This window comes from Hemitrygon akajei, chromosome 29 (genome assembly GCF_048418815.1).
Source record: "Hemitrygon akajei chromosome 29, sHemAka1.3, whole genome shotgun sequence".
NCBI classification, from domain to species: domain Eukaryota; kingdom Metazoa; phylum Chordata; class Chondrichthyes; order Myliobatiformes; family Dasyatidae; genus Hemitrygon; species Hemitrygon akajei.
The window spans coordinates 33,231,570-33,251,476 of NC_133152.1; the positions used below are offsets into that span (position 1 = coordinate 33,231,570).

Genomic DNA, 19,907 nt, shown 5'->3' on the forward strand with positions numbered 1-19,907 from the left:
GATGAGGGTCTTTCATGAAGGATGTCGCCTTCTTGAGGCATCGCCTTTTGGAGACGTCTTCGATGGTGGGGAGACCAGTCACCATGATGGCGCTGGCTGAATTTACCAATTTTTTCTGATCCTGTGCATTGGCACTTCCATACCGGATGATGATACAACCAATCAGAATACTTTCCATGGTCCATCTGTAGAAACCTGCCAGTCTTCGATAAACTCAGAATATAGTCACTGAGAGTGCTTTCTTCATAGTTGCACCAATATGTTGGCCCAGAATAAGTCTTCAGAATTGAAGGAACTGAAGTTACTTACCCTATCCAATGCTGACCCTTTGATGAGTGCTGCAGTGTGTTCTTCTGATTTCCCTTTCCTGAAGCCCACAATCAATTCCTTCACGGTTGTTCTTGTGACACCTCTCAACCAGCAGATCTATCTTAGTCCTGCACACCCCCTTGTCACCATCTGAAATTCTTGTCAACAACAGTTGTGTCATCAGTGAATTTATAGATGATGTTTGAGCTATGCCTAGCCACATAGTCATGACTGCAGAGTAACTAGAGCTGTGGGCTAAGCGCACATCATTGAGGTGCACCTATGCTGATTGTTAGCAAGGAGAAGATATTACTTCTGATCCTCAGACTGTGGCTGCCCAATGAGGAAGTCAAAGATCCAGTTGTATAGGCAGGAACAAGTATTACAGCTTGTTCATTAACATTGAAAGAATGATGGTGTTGAACGCCGAGTTGTAATTAATAAACAACAGCTTGATATACATTGGTCCAACTGGTCCGAGGTCAGTGGAAAGCCAGGGAGATTGCAGCCACAGTAGACTTGTTGTAACAATAGGCAAATTGCACATAGGTCCAGGTCCTTGGTTAGGCAGGAATTATTTCCAACCATGACCAACCTGTCAAAGCACTTCTTCACTGTGGATGTAAATGTAACTGGGTGATAATTATTCAACTGCTTATCCTGCTCCTCTTTGGCACCAGTATGAATGATGCTCTTTTGAAGCATATGGGAACCACTGACTTCAGTAGTGAGAGATTGAAGATCTCTTTAAATACTCCCATGAGTTGACTGGAATAGATTGTCAGTGCCTGCCAGGTACTCCTTTGGGTCCTGACAGCTGGCGAGGGTTCACCCTCATGGAAGACTTTGATCTCTGAGAATGGTATCTCAGGGTTGTCAAATGCTGGAGGGATTCGCACAGATATAGTTTAATTCTCCCTTTCAAAGCATGTAGAAAAGGAGTCCAGCTCATTTGGGGAGTGAAGAATTACAATTATTTGCAAAGTTAGATTTCACCTTAAAAGAAGTAATGCCTTGCAAATCCTGTCGTAGCTGATATGCATCCAATAACAAGGGTGACTTTCTGTAACAACGGTAATAAAAAATCAAGAATTCCAATCCCATTCACCAGCTAGAGGCTGTGAAAAATGAAAATTAAAACTTAAATCAATAACTCTTGGTTAGCTTTAAACAATTCAATCTTGAACCAACTGAACAGTGGTTAATCAAGGAGATGAATGATCACTTCAGGTCTAATGTTCTCAAAATGCATCATTTTACAATGACCAAGATTAAATAAATAGCACAAATGCCATCCTTCCAAGTAGGCTTCCAAATAAACTACTCAATAAGGACTCAACAATTACTGGATTGGTTGAACTACATGCATTTTGGATCCTTCAGTTTCCACTCTTCTTTAAAATTCATTGTGGATTAATGAATTTTTGTCCCCAATGCCACACACTGGCTCTCACCTAGTCATTCTTACCTTGCTATTTGGTTATTACTAAACATATTTTCTTTTTCAAATAAAACATGCAACTGCCACTAACCTGATATTATGATAGCCAAGGACAGATAGGCCACTGCTTCCTTTACATATGTGTCACCTTCTTTACTTTGTAGGATTGACATGGCAATGGAATAACAATGCTGCTGCAGTAGGTCTCGATCTTCTGCTTTAAAGATGTCCATTATAGGCAGAAGACAAGAAGTATCCCCAATCTCAATAATTTTCTTTATTAGCTGTAAGAAGAAAATAAACACTGAGACAGCATCGTGAACAATTCATACTTCACCAAAACAGCACTTTTATAGGATCATTTTAAAAACATCACTGAAGTATCAGGCTAGCCCCAGTGTCTAAGATTTATTGTATCCTATTATACCTTGTCCACTAATCAAATCTTTAGTTTATTGAATTAGCAAAAAACAAGAGGAAGAAAGACATTGTTTTTCCTTTCTGAACCATTCATCTGCTGAAGATGTTAATACACATGCAAGTAACCCATAAAGCTATTTACAATTTCACATTTAGCCTCAAGAGTTCATATCCTATCCCAATTAGCAGGATAGAATTTTTAAAAATCCTAGTTTACGACTGACATCAACTGCTGTGAAAACTGAAGCTCCTCTACAAGTGGACTGTTTTGTATCTTTTGCTTTCAACAATGCCCATCCAAATCCTCTTCAAAGGGGTAATTGCTGGGGCTGTTCAAGGTAATGTGTGTTGATCTGAAGTTTTAGATACAGGTTGTGAAATGACAAGACCACAGATATCATTCCACAGGAGATCCACCATGTTTCTGTCAGTGATGGGGCATCTCTAGGCTGAATTTTTGCTTTCCATGAGAAGCTAAGAGAAGGGGGAGGAAAGAACTTGATTGAAGTACATAAAATTATAAAGGGTGTCGATAGGTTCAAAGGTGATTTTTTTTTAAAGATGTCTGTAACCAAAGGGTAAATGGTAAATAGCATACTTTAAGGGGGATTGGAGGAAGGAACTTTTCACCTACAGGGAAGCTGGAATCTGGAATGCATCAAGCTGCTAGTGGGGATAGGTGCATTCACATTTTTAAAAAAAACTAGACTACCATTTGAAGCATCATGCATAAAAGAATCCCTGCTGAGGACTGAAAAAAATGGATTATTATAGATAGGCACTTGATGATTGCTGCAATGATGCAATTGTGGGGTTAAAAAAATCAGCAGACTGTAACAAAGGAATGGACAGTGTTTTCAGTTTGAACAATCATTTGTTACATGAAAGCGTGGTTAATGATCCATTAAGTTCTCTAAAAATGTCAAGAAAATATAAGGAGACCAATTACAGCATACTTGAAAGACTGAAACTCCCAGTAATGATTGATTGATCATAGAATTAGGAATCAAGATCTGTCTTGAGAAGCCATGGATGGCAGTTAAATTACAAAATGGAACCAACTACAGACTGAAATTGACCTTAATCAGATAAAAGGAACCAGGCCGGAAAGCAACATCCTCTCATTATCATTACTCTCCAATTGTTTACTATTGGAACTCAAAGGGCTAACAAAATGAAACTTTATGACAGCAACCATCTGTTTGTAGGGAGATACGAAATAATGAGTCTACTCTGAAGTCATGACTTCCCATGCAGGGAAGTCGTCAAGAACAATTAACTCAGCGTTTCTGAGGCTGAATGGCTCTATCTCCCTTGCTAGGATGCTACACAAATGGTGAAATGGAAAACAAACATGTAAGTGTAATAAGTAGCTCAGCTGCAATGGACAAAATTGGACAAACAAGGCAGACCTGATCTGGAAACAGGATTTAACTCCTTTCAGATCCCTGGAATGACACAAGAACCTGAGATTGCAGCGTGAACCTAAGACTAGCATTCAGTAAGGAGTAACTTTAGATCTCAAATTGAGAGAACAAAGGGAAGTTATGAGCCTCACTGATACTGATCACTTCATGTCTTGATAGTACAGAGTGTAAGCTGTCAAAGAAATTTGCCTTTGCAATTAGAAGTTCAAATAAATCTAACTGCCAGTTGACAATAGTTCAAATTTGACACAGCAATTGACACAGTGGGCTCAAAGAACTGCTTTTAAGACAGGATGCCCCTAACAAAATTGGCAGTTTATTATTGTCACATGAATCAAGACAGAGTGAAACATTTCTGTTTAAAAGCCATCCAGATTATTCCATGACAAGTATATAAAGGCGGTACAAAAAGGAAAAACAAAATGAAGCATGTGGTGTTACACATACAGAAAAATTGCAATGTAGGTAGACAAATAAAAATGCAAAGGTCATAACAAGGTAGATTGAGAGATCAAAATTTAACCTTTTAGCATAGGAAAGGTCCAATCAAGGGTCTAGTGGAACAGAAGTTGTCCTTGGGCCTGGTGGTATGCGTTGAAACTTTTGTATACTCTGCCTGATGGGAGGGAGAAAAGACCACATGACCGGGACAGGAGGGACCCTTGAAAATGTTGGCTGCCTTCCCAAGTCAGGAGGAAGTGTAAATGGTGTCAATGGAGAGCTGTTTTTGTATGATGGATCGGGCTTTGTTCACAGCTCTGCAATTTCTTGCAGTCTTGGGCAGAGCAGATGCCATACCAAGCAGTGATGCATCTATTTAAGATGCTTTCTATGATCCTTCTGACCCAATTGGTGAAAGTAATGCTGAATTTCCTTAACCTTCTGAGGAAATAGAGATGTTGGCGTGCTTTCTTGGCCATAGCATCCACATGGTTGAATCAGGACAAATTGTTAGTTATATCTTACACCTAGGAACTTGAAGCCATCAATCATCTTCACCTCAATATCATCGATACAGATAGGAGAGTAGTTTGCCTACCTCAGTAGGCAGAGCAATTTGATGAAGCAAATTCAATTTCCAGTTTGGTACAGAAATAATTATTTGGTATATAGAGGATTGAAGAACAGGTTGCCAGTGCATCATGCAACATTCTGGAAGAACCCAGAAATAGATCAAATTTAGCTGGTGCTGAATCCTTCCTCAGGGAATTTATGTTCAATTAATTAAATTGGAATTTTAAATATCATAAAACTATCAGGATTACCATAAGAATATCTAGTTCACCAATCTCTATCTGGAAAGGAAATATTAGATCCTTATCCCGTTTGACCATTGTAGAATTCCAGGTCCATGGTAAAATGACTCTTAAAAATTTTGTAGAAAATTACTGAGCTGTATCACAGATGCTTTATTAAATCACAATATGTTTTTAAAAAGTGATCATCCATTGATCAACTTAATCATTAAATTTGTAGGGACATCACTCCCAGCCCAGAATCATCCTTGTAAACATCTGGGAATAGGTGCTCAAATTCCATGTGCTAGCACAAACACAATTCGATTCAGTCTGATATGTGTATAACCTCAGAACAATAATTTCCAACACAAGAAAACTGCTCCTGTATTCAAGAAACGTGATATCTTACAGAAAACATCCCACTTACAGTGCACCAGACAAAGGCTGCAATTTAACAAAATGCACTAGTTATTCACCAAGGCTCCTTCATTAGCACTTACCAATATTGCAACACTTACCAAGATTAAGCATAGTAGATGCTTGGAAATAGAACACCATTCCTTTACCTTCACTGGCTCCAGTTCGAAATCTTGGCTGCTGTAACAGCAATAAAATGGAGGTATAGGAGTGGAGGCTGCCGACTCTTAACCATCTATGAGGAATTTCACTGACAAGCCTTGTTCTAACTGTCCATTCCATTAAACGACTTGCCACTACACACCCCAAGACTTGGGGAAACTAAAGCCATCTAGGTTCAACAAAATATGCCCAATGGAAAAGAGAACATTGGGATCAATTACTATCTGGATGCATACCAGCTTGAAATGAAAAATGCTTCTGGAGAAAATGGTTCCAAGCTACATCTATTGAGGTTGTCGCTCAGTTAATTTTTGGGTTCATGGGGATGGTTCTGGGAACAGCACAGGGAGTTAGGGGGTCAAGGACAGCTTATATCCAATTATTATCAAACTCTTGAATAGACCTCTTGGCATTAAGGTGGACTTTTGATCTACAAACTACCTCTGTATGATCTGGCACTTTATTGTATACTCACACTGCATTTTCTTTGTAGCTCTCACATCTTATTCTGCATTGTTTATTCTAGTATTGTATTATCTTGTTTTACCTCAATGCACTGTGTAATGATTTGATCTGTAGGAACAATATGCAAGACAAGTTTTTTTTTACTGATAAGGATGTATGTACGCAAAATACAACTCTGAGATTCATCTTCTCTAGATAACCATGAAATATTGAAAAAAAATCGTGCAAGCAGTTGAGACCCTCCTCCCGCATGATCTGTGGCCCAACTTGGCTTCTTGACCCCTGGCCCGACTCGTTAAGAACAACCGCTGACCCAGCTGCCTCCGCATTTGCCTCAATCTTCCTCAACGCTTCAATTGATGAGAAATTGAGTTGATCATGGCCCCACACCCATCTCTGGGCTCTTGTTCAGGACAGCTCGTGTTCCTCTCCTGGAATTTTCTTGGGAACAGCAAAGAAGTAGTTCTCTGAATTGAATGCCAAACTGTAAGTCACAGGCTCCAACAGTTTCCGAAACACAATTAAGATAAAGAGAGTAAATAAGAGGTATAGAAAAGGTGAAATAATTGACTATCTGGAAGATGTCGCCTGAGGAATCATTGTTCGCTGGCTCCAAATTGACACATGACAATTATAGTTAATGTCCGTACATGTGACATTTTTAAACCAATATCAACATAGATGCCAGATGCGATTTAAATTGGGGGGGGGGTTGCTGTGGGGGGTGCAACTTGAAGTGCCTATTCTGTGAACTATCTCAATAAATAAATAAATAACCAGTGTCTCAAGTCTAAAACAGTATTTCCTACTGCCTGAAGATATAACTAGAGATTTGCTGCCACCTCGTGGCCAAAGAATTAGCAAAAATATATTTGTGGGAAACGGACTTTCCATGTGGCACATAAACGGAACAAGTATCAAATCACTAATAAGCATATCTTGCTCTCATGATTGAGAAATTAAGCAAGTCTAGCAACAGCACAAACCCAACAAATTTTGGTTAGAATATACACACACACACGTCCCATCTACATGACTCCATCAGCTCCTAATATGCTCCCTTGAGCCTTTCTCATCATTAAAAAAAATCTTGGTGTTAGCTCCATAATCCTCAACTTTGCTGTTGCCCCCAATTTCTACCTTGATTCAATGACAGCTTTCTAGATTAGAAACTCAAAATATAATCTTAAAAGTCTTCATTAGCTCCATTTTAAGCAGATAATTCCTTATTTTAAAATTATGATCCCCTAGTTATAGACTACTGTCATGTTTCTCCCCACTAAAGCAGAAACATTCCTTCAATCTCAACTATGTCAAGATAACCGATAATCTTAAATATTTCAAGATGATGGCTAAATTCTTCTAAGTTCCCCAAATAAACGTCCAATCTACTGAGAGTTGTCATTTCATTCCCCTCCATTCCAGGGATCAACTAAATGACCCTTCTTTGAACTGTTGGTTTATTGCCTGCCTGCCATGCAATTTCTCTGTAAACTTAACACTTTACTCTGCATTCTGTTATTGCTTTCCCCTATACTACTTAAGTGGATTGGTGTAAAGAAGTGATCTGAGGTACAATTTATATCTTACCTTAATTAAGACCAAGACTATCCCATTCCAGGTTCATTCTCACCAATAATTGCAGCAAGACATACTCCGGTATACGCCATACTTTTTGACTTTCATTACAATGTTCCATTTGCCTTCCTAATTGTATTTGCTGCATTATATGTGAAAATCCCCAAACCTATGCTAATCTCTCTCCAAAAGCCCAATTTCCTTCTATAATACTCCATGTGTCCATTTTTTATCCTCAAACTTAACCCATCTTGATCCAAATGCAAATGTTATCCTCTTCACAGCTTTGACATATGGAAGAGTTCTTGTTTTAGTCCAATCAGATCCCTTCCCTCTACCCTTTCTCCATGACATTGATAGTTGAATACATACTGCTTTCTGCACTTGTACGGAACTCAAAAGTTTCATTATCTTTGCAGTCAATTTCCACCCTTCTCTCACTTTCAGTAACATTTCTGACTCTTCCCTATTTTCAACTGACATTGAGTAAAGGCCCAAATTCCACAGCCATCTTCAAAGTACCTCCTTTTACACTGCCTTCTATGAAGTCTTCATACCATTCTGCCAATTTTTCTGGGTATTTCCACATCAATGCCTTACATTGTCTACTATTACCATTGTTTATATCTTTCCATATTTCAGACATACAAGCTACTTGGCCCAGAATCTATGGCAGCTCTCAGACAAATTGCATCAATCCCCTTGCTCCCCCCCCCCATTTATTTCCTGAATCCTATTTTCTCACATGCCTATCAATTCTCTCTCGATTCTCCAACAGCCCACTTATACTACAGATAATTTAGAGTGTAACTCACTAACCTACTAAACAGATCTTTGATCTGAGAGAGAAAACCAGAGCAATTGGAAAAAAACTCACATGATCACATAGACAACAGAGCTATCACTCTTGCAGCTGCAGCTAGTAGGGTTCAATCATAGCCTTAAAGGCTGTCTGTGCAAACTTTGAACGTTCTCCCTACGGCTTCACAGGTTTCTTCTAAGCCATCTGGTCTCCTGCCACATCCCAAAGACACGTCAACTGACAGGTCAGTGTACAGATGAGCAGTGGAATCTTGGGGGAAAATATAAGAATGTGAGCTGAATAATATGGGTGCTTGCTGGTCAGAGTAAATTGGTAGATGGGCCTATTTGCATGCTGTATGATAAATATTTGTACTGTAAGCAAACGTCATTGGGATCAAAACAAGGTCACTGGAGCTGTGAAACAGCTTCTTCCTTAATAATGAATTCCAGCATTTTCCCAACATCAGATGTCAGGCTAACCTAACCATAGTTTCCTACTGTGCCATCATGCCAGTGCTCTGAATTGCTTTTCTATTTTGCACTCTTATGAGGGGTGATTGATAAGTTTGTAGCCTAAGGTGGAAGGAGTCAATTTTAGAAAACCTAGCACATTTACATTTCAACATAGTCCCCTCCTACATTTACACACTTAGTCCAGCGGTCGTGGAGCATACGGATCCCTTCTTTGTAGAAGTCGGCATCTTGGACCTCCAGAAGTGGTCAGCAGCAGGGGTGATTGATAAGTTCATGGCCTAAGGTAGAAGGAGATGTTATACAGTTCTCATTACATGCACGTGCAGTTCAACTCTGAGTGATTATGCAGTAAGTTTGAAGTTAATAGCTCATCTCCTTCTACCTTAGGCCACAAACTTATCAGTCACCCCTGCTGCGGACTACTTCTGGAGGTCCAAGACGCTGCGTTTTACAAAGAAGGGATCCGTATGCTCCATGACCGCTGGACTAAGTGTGTAAATGTAGTAAAAAATAAATGTGCTAGGATTTCTAAAATTGACTCCTACCTTAGGCCACAAACTTATCAATCACCCCCATACACTCTCATGCTCAGCTCACCCTTTACACTCAATAAATCATTCTCTATAACTACTACCACTATCCAAAGGATTCCACAAACTCTCCCCCCAACTCCCTTTCAGCATTCCAAATGACAATTCCCTCCTTAACTCTCTGATCTGCTCTTCCATCTCTGCCAACCTCACAAAACAATGGGAAGTAAATTCCCTGCTGTTTTACCTTTCCCACTATCCAATGACTTGAAATTTCTTCAAGGTGGAAAAGGCAATTACTTGCACTTCTAATTTAATATATTGCATTCAGTTTTGAAACCAAGCAGAGTGGGTGATGGCTTGCAAAATACCTCCAGTCTGCAAGGAAAGCTATGAGCTTATAGTATCTTGTCACTTTATTTTCCTGTCCATTCCTTCTCGGACCTCTGATTTTACACCCAAAAATCAGCTCAAAGAACAGTAGATCTCACTTTCTTAATACACTGCAGCACCAGGAGCTGTATGATAAATTTTACTATTTTAGATAACTGTCTTCATTTTTCTTCTCTCTACACAAGTCACTCCCCACCCCCCCCCCCCCCAACCCTTTGGCTTCAGGTATTTTTAGATGTAATTGCTTTTTGTCATTCCCATTTATCCACCCTGTCTGGTACATCCTCAAAAGCTTCTAATAAACTTGTCAAACACAATTTTCTAAATGTTCTGCTACTAATTCCTTAATAATGAATTCCAGCATTTGCTCCAACAGATCCCAGCTAGCTTGTCTATATACTCCTGCTTTCTCTTTTCTTGAATAACAATGTCACACTTACAACTTTTCCAGTTTTCTAATTGGAGAAACCCCAATAGAATGGGAAAAAAATAACAAACAATGCATTTATTATCTACGAAGCCCTTTTTCAGAATCAAGGTATAAACCATCCAGTCCAGTTTAAGATGGTGCTGGTGAAGCACAGCAGAGACTTGCTGGCAGCAAACAAAACTACAATTTACTTTATTAATCACTTAATACTTATTCTCAAAAATGATCGCTGCAACCAATAGCCTATAACTTCCCTTTAGAAGGTGAGCTTTTGAATTGCCTTTAGGACCTGGCATTTTTGCAGCGAGAATTGAACTCTTGAAGGTGCAGGATGGTTGCGGCGTACCATAAATTGAGGCAGTGGAGCCCAGGCCCAGGAGTGGGGAATGAGCCAATATTTGGCCATTGTTAGAGTGGACTTGAGGCAATTCAAAGTGGCAAATTCAAGTTAAGATAAGGCAGAACTGAAGTGGCAGGGCCCTGGTCTGAGAGCAAGGAACAAGAGCTGTTTGGTCGATTTAAGCACTGGGTCACTTTGAAAAGGTTAGAGTGCTGGGGCTGGAGGAAAGGGATGGGCTGGTGTTCAGCTCACTGCTTCATAAGGTTTACTCATCTTTGCACTGAACTGAGGCTACAGCCTGCAAATATCAGGTTCCTAGATCTGCTGCTACTGTCTTTGTGGCTGTGAACTCACTTTCGTGAACTTCAGTTTGGAATGTTATTTGCTTGGTTTTATTTTTACATGATTTAACCTCTTTTCATGGATGCTTTATCCTTGTCAATTTTTATTTCTCAAGGGAATCCAAAACCTTATATTGCAATTTTACCTTATAATTCATTTGCTCACTCCACTTCAGCCAAATCTCCCTTTAAGTATGAGCACCAGCTTTCAAGCAAAGGTTCTTAAACTGAATGTGAAAATCTACCATATTATGATCTCTCTACTCTAAAAGATTCTTAATCATCCCATCAGAAAGTTTGGGAAAGCTTGCTTTTAAGGTTATTTTAATACTTAAGAAAATAAATACTCAACCAACTTCAAATAAAGGTTAGTCGCCCATGATCATATTTACAAGTCCCAATTATTTTTCTATGTACAGATTTCTTAATTTAGTTATTGTTTGACTGAAAAACAATCCAACAATGATTCCATTCACTGGCTATTTTTCATCTGCACCCAACTGATTCTACATTATGATCTCCCAAGTTAATATCATTTCTCACTGGTACACTGATCTTATTCTTCACTAAGAGTTACCACTTTACCGCTCAGGCTCTCTCTCCAGCTCCTGTTTAACTATAAAACATTTAATCACTCACATTTTCAAATGATTTTAAACCAAGTTCAAAATACTATTCCACAATTCCATTCATTCTTCTCCCATTAAAAACATTATGTTGATGATCTGAATTGCATAAGTTTTTATAGCTGTGAAGAAGTGCTTCCAAGAAGGCACGTCGTGACCTCTGGTCTGACTGACTGCAGAGCATCTTGTGAACAAGGCAGTGAACATTCAGAGATCAAGGTACATTTCTGTATCTGTCAACATAGGCATAAAGAGAAAGATGCAAGAGCAAGAGAATTACCCTTTGATTGTTCTAACATGTAGAGACCTAAGCATCAAGTATTGTACCTGGTTAGATTCATACATAAAGCCTTTTTTCAACTGAAAGAGAGTTAGCCGAGCCAAGACTGAAGTACACCAAGAATTCTTGCCAAGTGATACCAGCAACGTTTTATGAGCCTCTTCTGTTCGGCCTAGTTGATAAAGAGCATCTGCGTATAAAATTTGGGAAACCTCATCTGTTGGGTCCAGTTCTAACAGCAGCAAGGCCAAGTAATGAACAGCCAGTGCGTCTCTAGAGAAAGAGGAAAATTTGTTTGTATTTAGTTTAGTTTTTCTCCTTTAAAGCTCAAATGCCATATTAGTGCTTTTTTTTCCTGTATCGCTATGCCTTTACCTTTAAAAACCAATATTTGGATTGAATACTCAAGTGTGAACCCTAACTGGCCATAAGAACAAACAAAATCTTCACAGAAACAACCCTGTAACTTTCTTCCTTTTAATGGGTGGTAACTAATTAGCAGCACATATTCAATGCTCTCCCAGCAGCCAAGACTAAACGCTTGGTAAACACTACAGTACTGTCTATGTTAAGTAGCAGTTCCCCAGGAGGTAATGACACATAAAAAGGATTCTGTACATGCCTTCAGAGACTTAGTACAGTACATGCTTTATTTAAGATCCAAGAAACCAATGTCAAATGCCCACTCTGCCCAAATTCTTATCCTAAAAAGGGAAAAACACTAAACTAATCTACATTAATGATTTGGATGAAAGGTCGAAATATATTGCTCATGATACAAAGATAGGTATGTTGGCAAGTTGTGAGAAGTGCTTAGAGCCTATAAAGAGATACATATACTGTATGTAAACTGAGTGGGGAAGAAGTTGTGATATGGAGTATGATAGATGAAATTATGAGGTATCCACTTTTGAAGAATGATAAAAAAAACTGAAAAAATAATTTGCTAAATCTTAACATACCAAGAAATCAGAGGGGTAGAAATGTTTTTTTTTGTATCATCAGCAACTTAGTCCCTACACCCAAATCACTAATACTTTTAATAACCAGAGTTGAATAATATGAAGATCAAGACCTCTGAGCTGACAGTGAACTGTTTGTGATGCTTCAGAGATCTAGATTCAATTTTGATTTTCACTGCTGTCTTTGTGGAGCTTGCACTGAGTTACCCTGAGTACTCCATTTTCCTCCCAAGTGTCAAAAATATACTGGCTAGCTATTTATTTGACCATTGTAGACTGCCTTTTGGTATACCTATAAATGAGTAGCAAAATTGTTATGGGGGAGGGAAAGGGGTGTCATTTGATGCGGATTTGAGAGCTTTAGTGCAACAAGGTGCTTAATTTTTAGAATGGACATAGGAGGCCAAAAAGCCTGGCTTCTATGCTACAGGACAATGCTAACAAACCTCATGGTATACATGGTGTTTCCTGGTTTCTATGTGGTTTGAAAATCTGGACCACCTGCAGCAAGTATACAGACCCCCTCCCCCCTAAACAGTAACAGAGACATTGAGGAGCAGATAGGGAGGCAGATTCTGTAACGGTGCAATAATAATAGGGTTGTTGTGATGGGCAATTTTAACTTTCCTAATATTGACTGGTATCTGCTTAGAGCAAGCAGTTTAGATGGGGTGGACTTTGTTAGGTGTGTTCAGGAAGGTTTCCTGGCATAATATGTAGATAAGCCAACTAGAGGAGAGCCTGTACTTGATCTGATATTGGGAAATGAACCTAGTCAGGTGTCAGATCTCTTGGTGGGAGAGCATTTTGGAGGTAGTGATCACAACTTTATTTCCTTTACCATAGTGCTGGACAGGGGTAGGAGCAGACAATTTGGTAAAACATTTAATTGGGGTAGGTGGAAATATGATGCTGTTAGGCAAGAACTTGGGAACATAACTTCCACTCCTAATTTATCAGGGAAATGCACAGCACAAATGTTGCAAATGTTCCAAGGGTGGAGTGGTTGAAACACTTGAGTATATAAACATTAAGAAAGAGGATGTACTGGAGCTTTTGAAAGGTATTAAGTTAGATAAGTCGACAGAACTGGATGAGATATATCCCAAGCTGTTACGGGAAGTATGGGAGGAGATTGCTGAGCCTCTGCTGATGATCTTTGCATCATCAATAGGGACATGAGAAGCACTAGAAGATTACAAGTTTGCAAATGTTGTCCCCTTGTTCAAGAAAAGGAGCAGAGGTAACCCAGGAAATTAGTGACCAGTGAGTCTTACTTCAATGGTGGGCAAGGTATTGGAGAAGATCCTCAGAGGCAGAATTTATGAGCATTTAGAGACTTAATCTGATTAGAGATAGTCAGTGTGGCTTTGTCAAGGGCAGGTGGTGCCTTTCAAGCCAAATTGAATTCATTGAGGATGTAACAGAACACTTTGATAAAGGTAGAGCAATGGATTTAGTGTATATGGATTTCAGCAAGGCATTTGATAAGGTACCCCATGCAAGGCTCATTCTGAAAGTAAGGAGGTATGGGGTCTAAGGAGACCTTGCTTTATGGATCCAGAATTGGCTTGCCCACAGAAGGCAGAGGGTGGTTGTAGATGGTTCGTATTCCGCATGGAGTACAGTGACCAGTGATATACTGCAAGGATTTGTTCTGGGACTGCTCCTTTTTGTGATTTTTAATGATGAGGCTTTTTCCTAGGGCTGAAATGGTTGCCACAAGAGGACATAGGTTTAAGGTGCCGGGGAGTAGGTACAGAGGAGATGTCAGGGGTAAGTTTTGTTACTCAGAGAGTGGCGAGTGCGTGGAATGGGCTGCCAGCAACGGTGGTGGAGGCGGATATGATAGGGTCTTTTAAGAGTCTTTGGGATAGGTACATGGAGCTGAGAAAAATAGAGGGCTATAGGTAAGCCTAGTAATTTCTAAGGTAGGGACATGACTTTGTGGGCCGAAGGGCCTGTAATGTGCTGTAGGTTTTCTATGTTTCTAATATCAATGGTAAGACTCTCAGTAGTGTGGAGGATCAGAGAGATCTTGGGGTCCATGTCCACAGGACATTCCAAGCTGCTGCACAGGTTGACAGCATTGTTAAGAAGGCTTATGGTGTGATGGCCTTCATCAACTGTGGGATTGAATTCAAGAGTCATGAGCTAATATTAAAGCTGGTCAAGACCTTAGTTAGACCTCACTTGGAGTACTGTGTTCAGTTTTCGTCACCTCACTACAGGAAGGATGAAGATACTTTTGAAAGTGTGCAGAGGAGATTTGCCAGGATGTTGCCTGGATTGAAGCGCATGCCTTATGAGAATAGGTTGAGTGAGCTAGGCCTTTTCTCCTTGGAGCAACTGAGGCTGGGTGATGACCTGATGGAGGTGTACAAGAGGATGAGAGGCATTGATCGTGTGGCTAGCCAAAGGCTTTTTCCCAGGGCTGAAATGGCCAACACAAAGGGGCATAGTTTTAAGGTGCTTGGAAGTAGGTACAAGGGGAATGTCAGGGGCAAGTTTTCACATAGTGGTGGGTGCATGGAATACACTGTCAGTGATGGTGGTAGGGGCAGATACAATAGGTAGCTGGAGCTTAGAAAAATAAAGGGCTGTGCAGTAGGGAAATTCTAGGCAGTTTCTAGGTTAAATGGTCGACACATCATGGCAGGCCGAAGGGCCTGTAATGTGCTGTAGATTTCTATGTTCTATGTTCCAAGTATCTCAAGGCACCACAAAAACATCACTAAAACTTCTGCAAAATCTTCCAATTTTACCACGAGGGTAAGAACTTGACAGTGTCCTGATCCAGGTTAACATTCCTGGCAATTTATGCCCTAGTAGTCAATCAGCCAAGTCTTAACCTGGGTAGCAGCAGTATCCACACGGAAAAAAGGCCCAGCAATCATCTACTTCTGTCTCTTGCCGTGAAAACCCTATGGTCTATGAAGTCATGAAGACTCAGTCTCAACTTAACAATAAAGTCAATCGGTTCCCCAGTGCAGGTCAGGCAATTTACACGACCATCACCACTTCTTGAAACAGAATTACAACTGTCGTCTGTCACAAAAAGGTTACAGGTGGAAGATAATTCAATGATACTCAAAATTTTTAAAAATATTGCCACATTCCCATTTGTGAATCCCTAGTCTGCAATTACTCAAAATAGTAACTATGGTATTAAGAACACTAAAGGCATTACACTGGGAATACACAGGGCCCTGAGTAATTCCAGATCATCTCACAAACTCACTCACTCAGACAGCTATAACCTGCACCCAACTGTGGGGAGTCTTTGGTTCCTATGTTGGTTTCGGTCACCTCGGAATCCACCAAACTAGTGTGGAAATCAGTGATCCTCAATCCTGAGGTTCTTTCTCATGAGCAGTGCCTTATATGTGGTGTGTTCTTTAACTACTGGTTACTAGTTAGTACATCCTCAAAAACTGCATCAAATTTCCATCATATGGCTATTCTGCTTGACTACCTTCTGATTTTGTGACTGTTCTGCTACTATAAGATTGAGATCTTAAACTATGGATTCCTTCTTTTGGATTCCCATCATTCTTGGATAATAGCATTACACCTAGTTTCCCAATTCCCTGGGACCTCTCTAGGATTTATGGAATTATGCTAAACTACAATCCATCTCTAGAACTCAAGAATGCCACCTAACAAGAAAGGGAGCGTCTATAAACAATTTACTAAAGTAATATTAGCTTCCATAGTGTCTGAAGTTACTTTGAAATTAAAGTGCAAAATTTCTAAATGAATTTGAGTTAACCTAGCTAGATGTAATGGCAAACACTCTACTGAGAGGCATACTTTTCTTTGTTGGAAGAGCCTTGGTCTCCGGACTCTGCTATCTTCCTACGGGGTCCAGCACCAGACAGTGGACAGCATAGCTTCTTCCGCACCATTTTCTCCCCTTCCTCCTGAAGCACCTTATACAAGAGGCCCCGCTGGTTCCACGGCACGTAGGCCTTAACGAAGAAGGCGGTTTCATCCAGCCGCAGTCTACTGGCAGTGATGTAGTCCAAAGCCGCTAGATAGGGCTTACCGTCCAGCAACCTCAGCAAGCCGCGGCCACACATGGCCCGGACGCAGCTATCTGGATGCGGCAACTCTTGCTCGACGATGGCCTGGAAGTCAGCGAGTGCTTGTCCGTGATCGCCGGCGTGCAGGTGGCAGATGGCGCGGAGGGCCATGATGGAGTTGGAGTAGGCGGCCCCACCGGACGAAGCCAGACTCCGGCAGAGTTCGAGCGACCCGCGCACGTCCCCGGTCAGAAGCCTGCAGTCGGCCAGCCGGATCCGTGTGTCCCGGTTAGCCTGGGCATCAACGTTGATTTGCAGCTGCAGGGCTTCGAGGACGGGCACGAGGAGGTCGGCGCCGGCGTCCGATCGGAGGTCGGGCCGGCGGCGCACCGTCTCCCGGTAGTCGGCGAGTTGGGCATCGATGATGCACTTGCACTGCCCGAGGAGGGAGGCGGCGGCGGCGGGAGAGAAGAGCCGCTCGAAGTGTTTCCTGGCAAGTACCGGATCGTTCTCGAAGGCCGAGGACAGGTCACGAATAACCCGCCTCAGACAATTGCCCATGACGAAGTGGGCGGCGGCCCGGCTGATGAGGCCGGAGGTTCGGTACCGGGGGCTCGAGCCATCGAGGCCGGACACCGGCGGCGCGCCGCTTCCCGCGATTTCTTCCATCCGCCCTTTCTCCATCCGGCGCGTGGCGGCCGCGCGAGGGACGTCGCCGTCACGGGGCCGCGCGGCGCTGTCAGCCGCTGTCACGGCCGCCAGAAAACGGCGGCAGTCGCCGAGCAACCGGTCTTTTTGCGCGGCCTTTTCTCGTTGGGACAGGTAGTGTTTGAAGGCGTGGACGATTCGCGGCACGTCAGCTTTCTGCTCGGTGGTCACGAACGCTACGGTTTCTTCCCGGCGCTTGGCGAAGGCCTGAAGGTAGTCCACGACGCCGTTGCCCGAGTGCTCGTCGGACAGGACCCAGGCCAGGGCCCGAGTTAGCAGCAAACCCAGCGAGTGGTTCGGATGCGCGTTGAGCAGGGCGTTGCAGCGGCTCACCGCCTCGTCGTGCCTCCCATTCCTCAGCAGAGTTTCCATTCTCAGCATCGAGGCCATCAGGTTGCTGGGGTTCAATAACAAGAGGAAATCGGTGACTATCTCAGTGTTCACGGGCGCCTCACCGGCCGGCTCGATACCAGCCTGGAGCGGCACCCATGTGTGGCCGGCGCACCAGCCCTCCAACACGGCAACGACGCTGGCCAGGCCGGATTCCCCCAGAGAGTGTACATGCTGGACTGTCGACTCGGCATCCCGAAGGAAAGCTGCAGTGTAACAGGCGGTGGCTCTGGTTGGATCACCGCACGCCAGGTGCCGGTCACCGTCAGCGCAGGGTTGGCCGTACAGCTTCTGTTCAGACATCACGATAATTCCGAGCTGGCATCTCCCAAAGCCAAGCGAATAAACCACATCTGGAAAAGAAACATTGAAATTCCAGGTTACATTTCTCTAATTATTTCCAACCGGGGCGAACCCAACTAAATTTCTTTCTTGTACCTTTGAAGTTTACCTTTGCCAAAACTTTAAAGATACAGGTAAGAAACTTACTATTTTATGCAATTGTACTGACCACTTTCTTAACAGTACCATTGAACAAAATAGTTTTATATTGGATTTAACTTGACACCTGATTGAGTAGTTTTAGAGTGTGTTTCCTACATGCTCCAATGAGTTAACCATAACCCCTCCAGGGATTAATATTACCATCTGATTCAGAAGCCTATCATTATGCAGAGACAATGCATTTGCTAGGTTCCTGTGGACATCACATCCTCACTTCCATTAGTGAAGTTTTTTGTGATGGATTTGGGAGGGTGAGGGATGCTGCCATTGTTTCCCAACTGCATCTGTCCATATTTATTTTTCAATCATTTCATGGTTTTATGGTCATTTTCAGACAGAACAATCAAAATTACTCCAAAATTAACTCTCTTGAAACTGTTGACATTTGAATATTCTTAGTTTGCACAGACATTCAGTTTGTTTATTCCCCCACACTATTCACTAGAACTTTGTTTTCCCATTCTCCCTAGTTGTGATAGAGGCAAGAAACAATGTTTTTCGCCATAAATACTGCCTGACCTAGAGGAGCATCATGATAGCTTAGTGGTTAGCACAATGCTTTTAGAGTACCAGCTATCCAGGTTCAGTTCCCACCACTGTCTGTAAGGAGTTTGTAAATTCTCCCTATGACCGCACGGGATTCTTCACGGTGCTCCGGTTTCCTTGCATGGTCTAGAGATGTACCGGTTAGTAGGATAAATAGTCATTGTAAATTGGCTAGGGTTAAATTAGAGGGTTGCTGGCCATTGTCGTAAAAGGGGCTGGAAAGATCTGTTTCACGCTTTTACCTCAATAAATGAGTATGTAAGATTTTTTTTGTCTCAGAAGCTATTCAATGTCCCTAAACAGGGAAAAATAATTGAGTTTTATGGGTGAAAGTGGAAATCTGTTAACGTGCATTGCTTCAGTTCTATTTAATTCTGTTCTACTTTTCTGAATTATCTTCACAATGAGAAAGGAACGTGTTTAATACACTAGCACAAGAATATCAAAATTTTTGAACACAAACAACAAAACTAATCTCAATCCTTCAGCAAATACATTGGTAAAACTTCCTCCATTAACTTACTATATTATTGTTAGTGGCAGTGGGGGGGGGGTAAGAAAGAGAGGGGGGAAACATGCATCTTAATGAATTCCAGCTCTTCTGTTACAAATTTAAATCAATATCTTTGCTAATTCAAGAAAACAAAACTTAGAAAAGGGCAGTTTCATAACAAATATGGTAGCCAAATTAATATTGGGGAAAGAGTGTTTGAAAAATTGATAAGGAGATTTAAATGAGTAAATATGAAAACATCCTGAGCTTGTAAATATTTGACAATTGTAGCAAAAACAAATGTTGATCCCTTGGCAGGTGTGATAGGCAATAAAAATGATGGTTTTACCTACAATGAAGGGTTTAGATTACCTTTCTGATTATTATACTGATATGGATAAGATTCTGAAAGGGCTAGACAACATAAAAGCATTGCTTCCTCCATGGGAAATATTGAACTTAGGGGCACTGTCAGAGGACAAGAGAAGTCAAAGCCAACATAAAAGCTGAAGACGGCATATAATAGATCAAACATTAGTGGGAAGTTAGAGGATTGGGAAGCTTTTAAAAACCTATAGAAGGCAACCAAAAAAAAGTCAGAAAA

At 41.4% G+C, this 19,907-nt stretch overlaps 1 protein-coding gene across 1 annotated transcript in view; it reads right to left on the reverse strand.

Moving 5' to 3' along the window:
• Positions 1 to 19,907, reverse strand: part of ttc34 (tetratricopeptide repeat domain 34) — a 66,284-nt gene that overhangs the window by 32,606 nt on the left and 13,771 nt on the right. Inside the window, exons 2-4 of the mRNA XM_073032497.1 lie at positions 16,451 to 18,113; positions 11,723 to 11,948; positions 1,842 to 2,034 (exon numbers count right to left, since the gene is read on the reverse strand). Coding sequence (XP_072888598.1) covers positions 1,842 to 2,034; positions 11,723 to 11,948; positions 16,451 to 18,063 — 2,032 coding nt within the window. The 5' untranslated portion in view covers positions 18,064 to 18,113. The remainder of the gene's footprint in view (positions 1 to 1,841; positions 2,035 to 11,722; positions 11,949 to 16,450; positions 18,114 to 19,907) is intronic.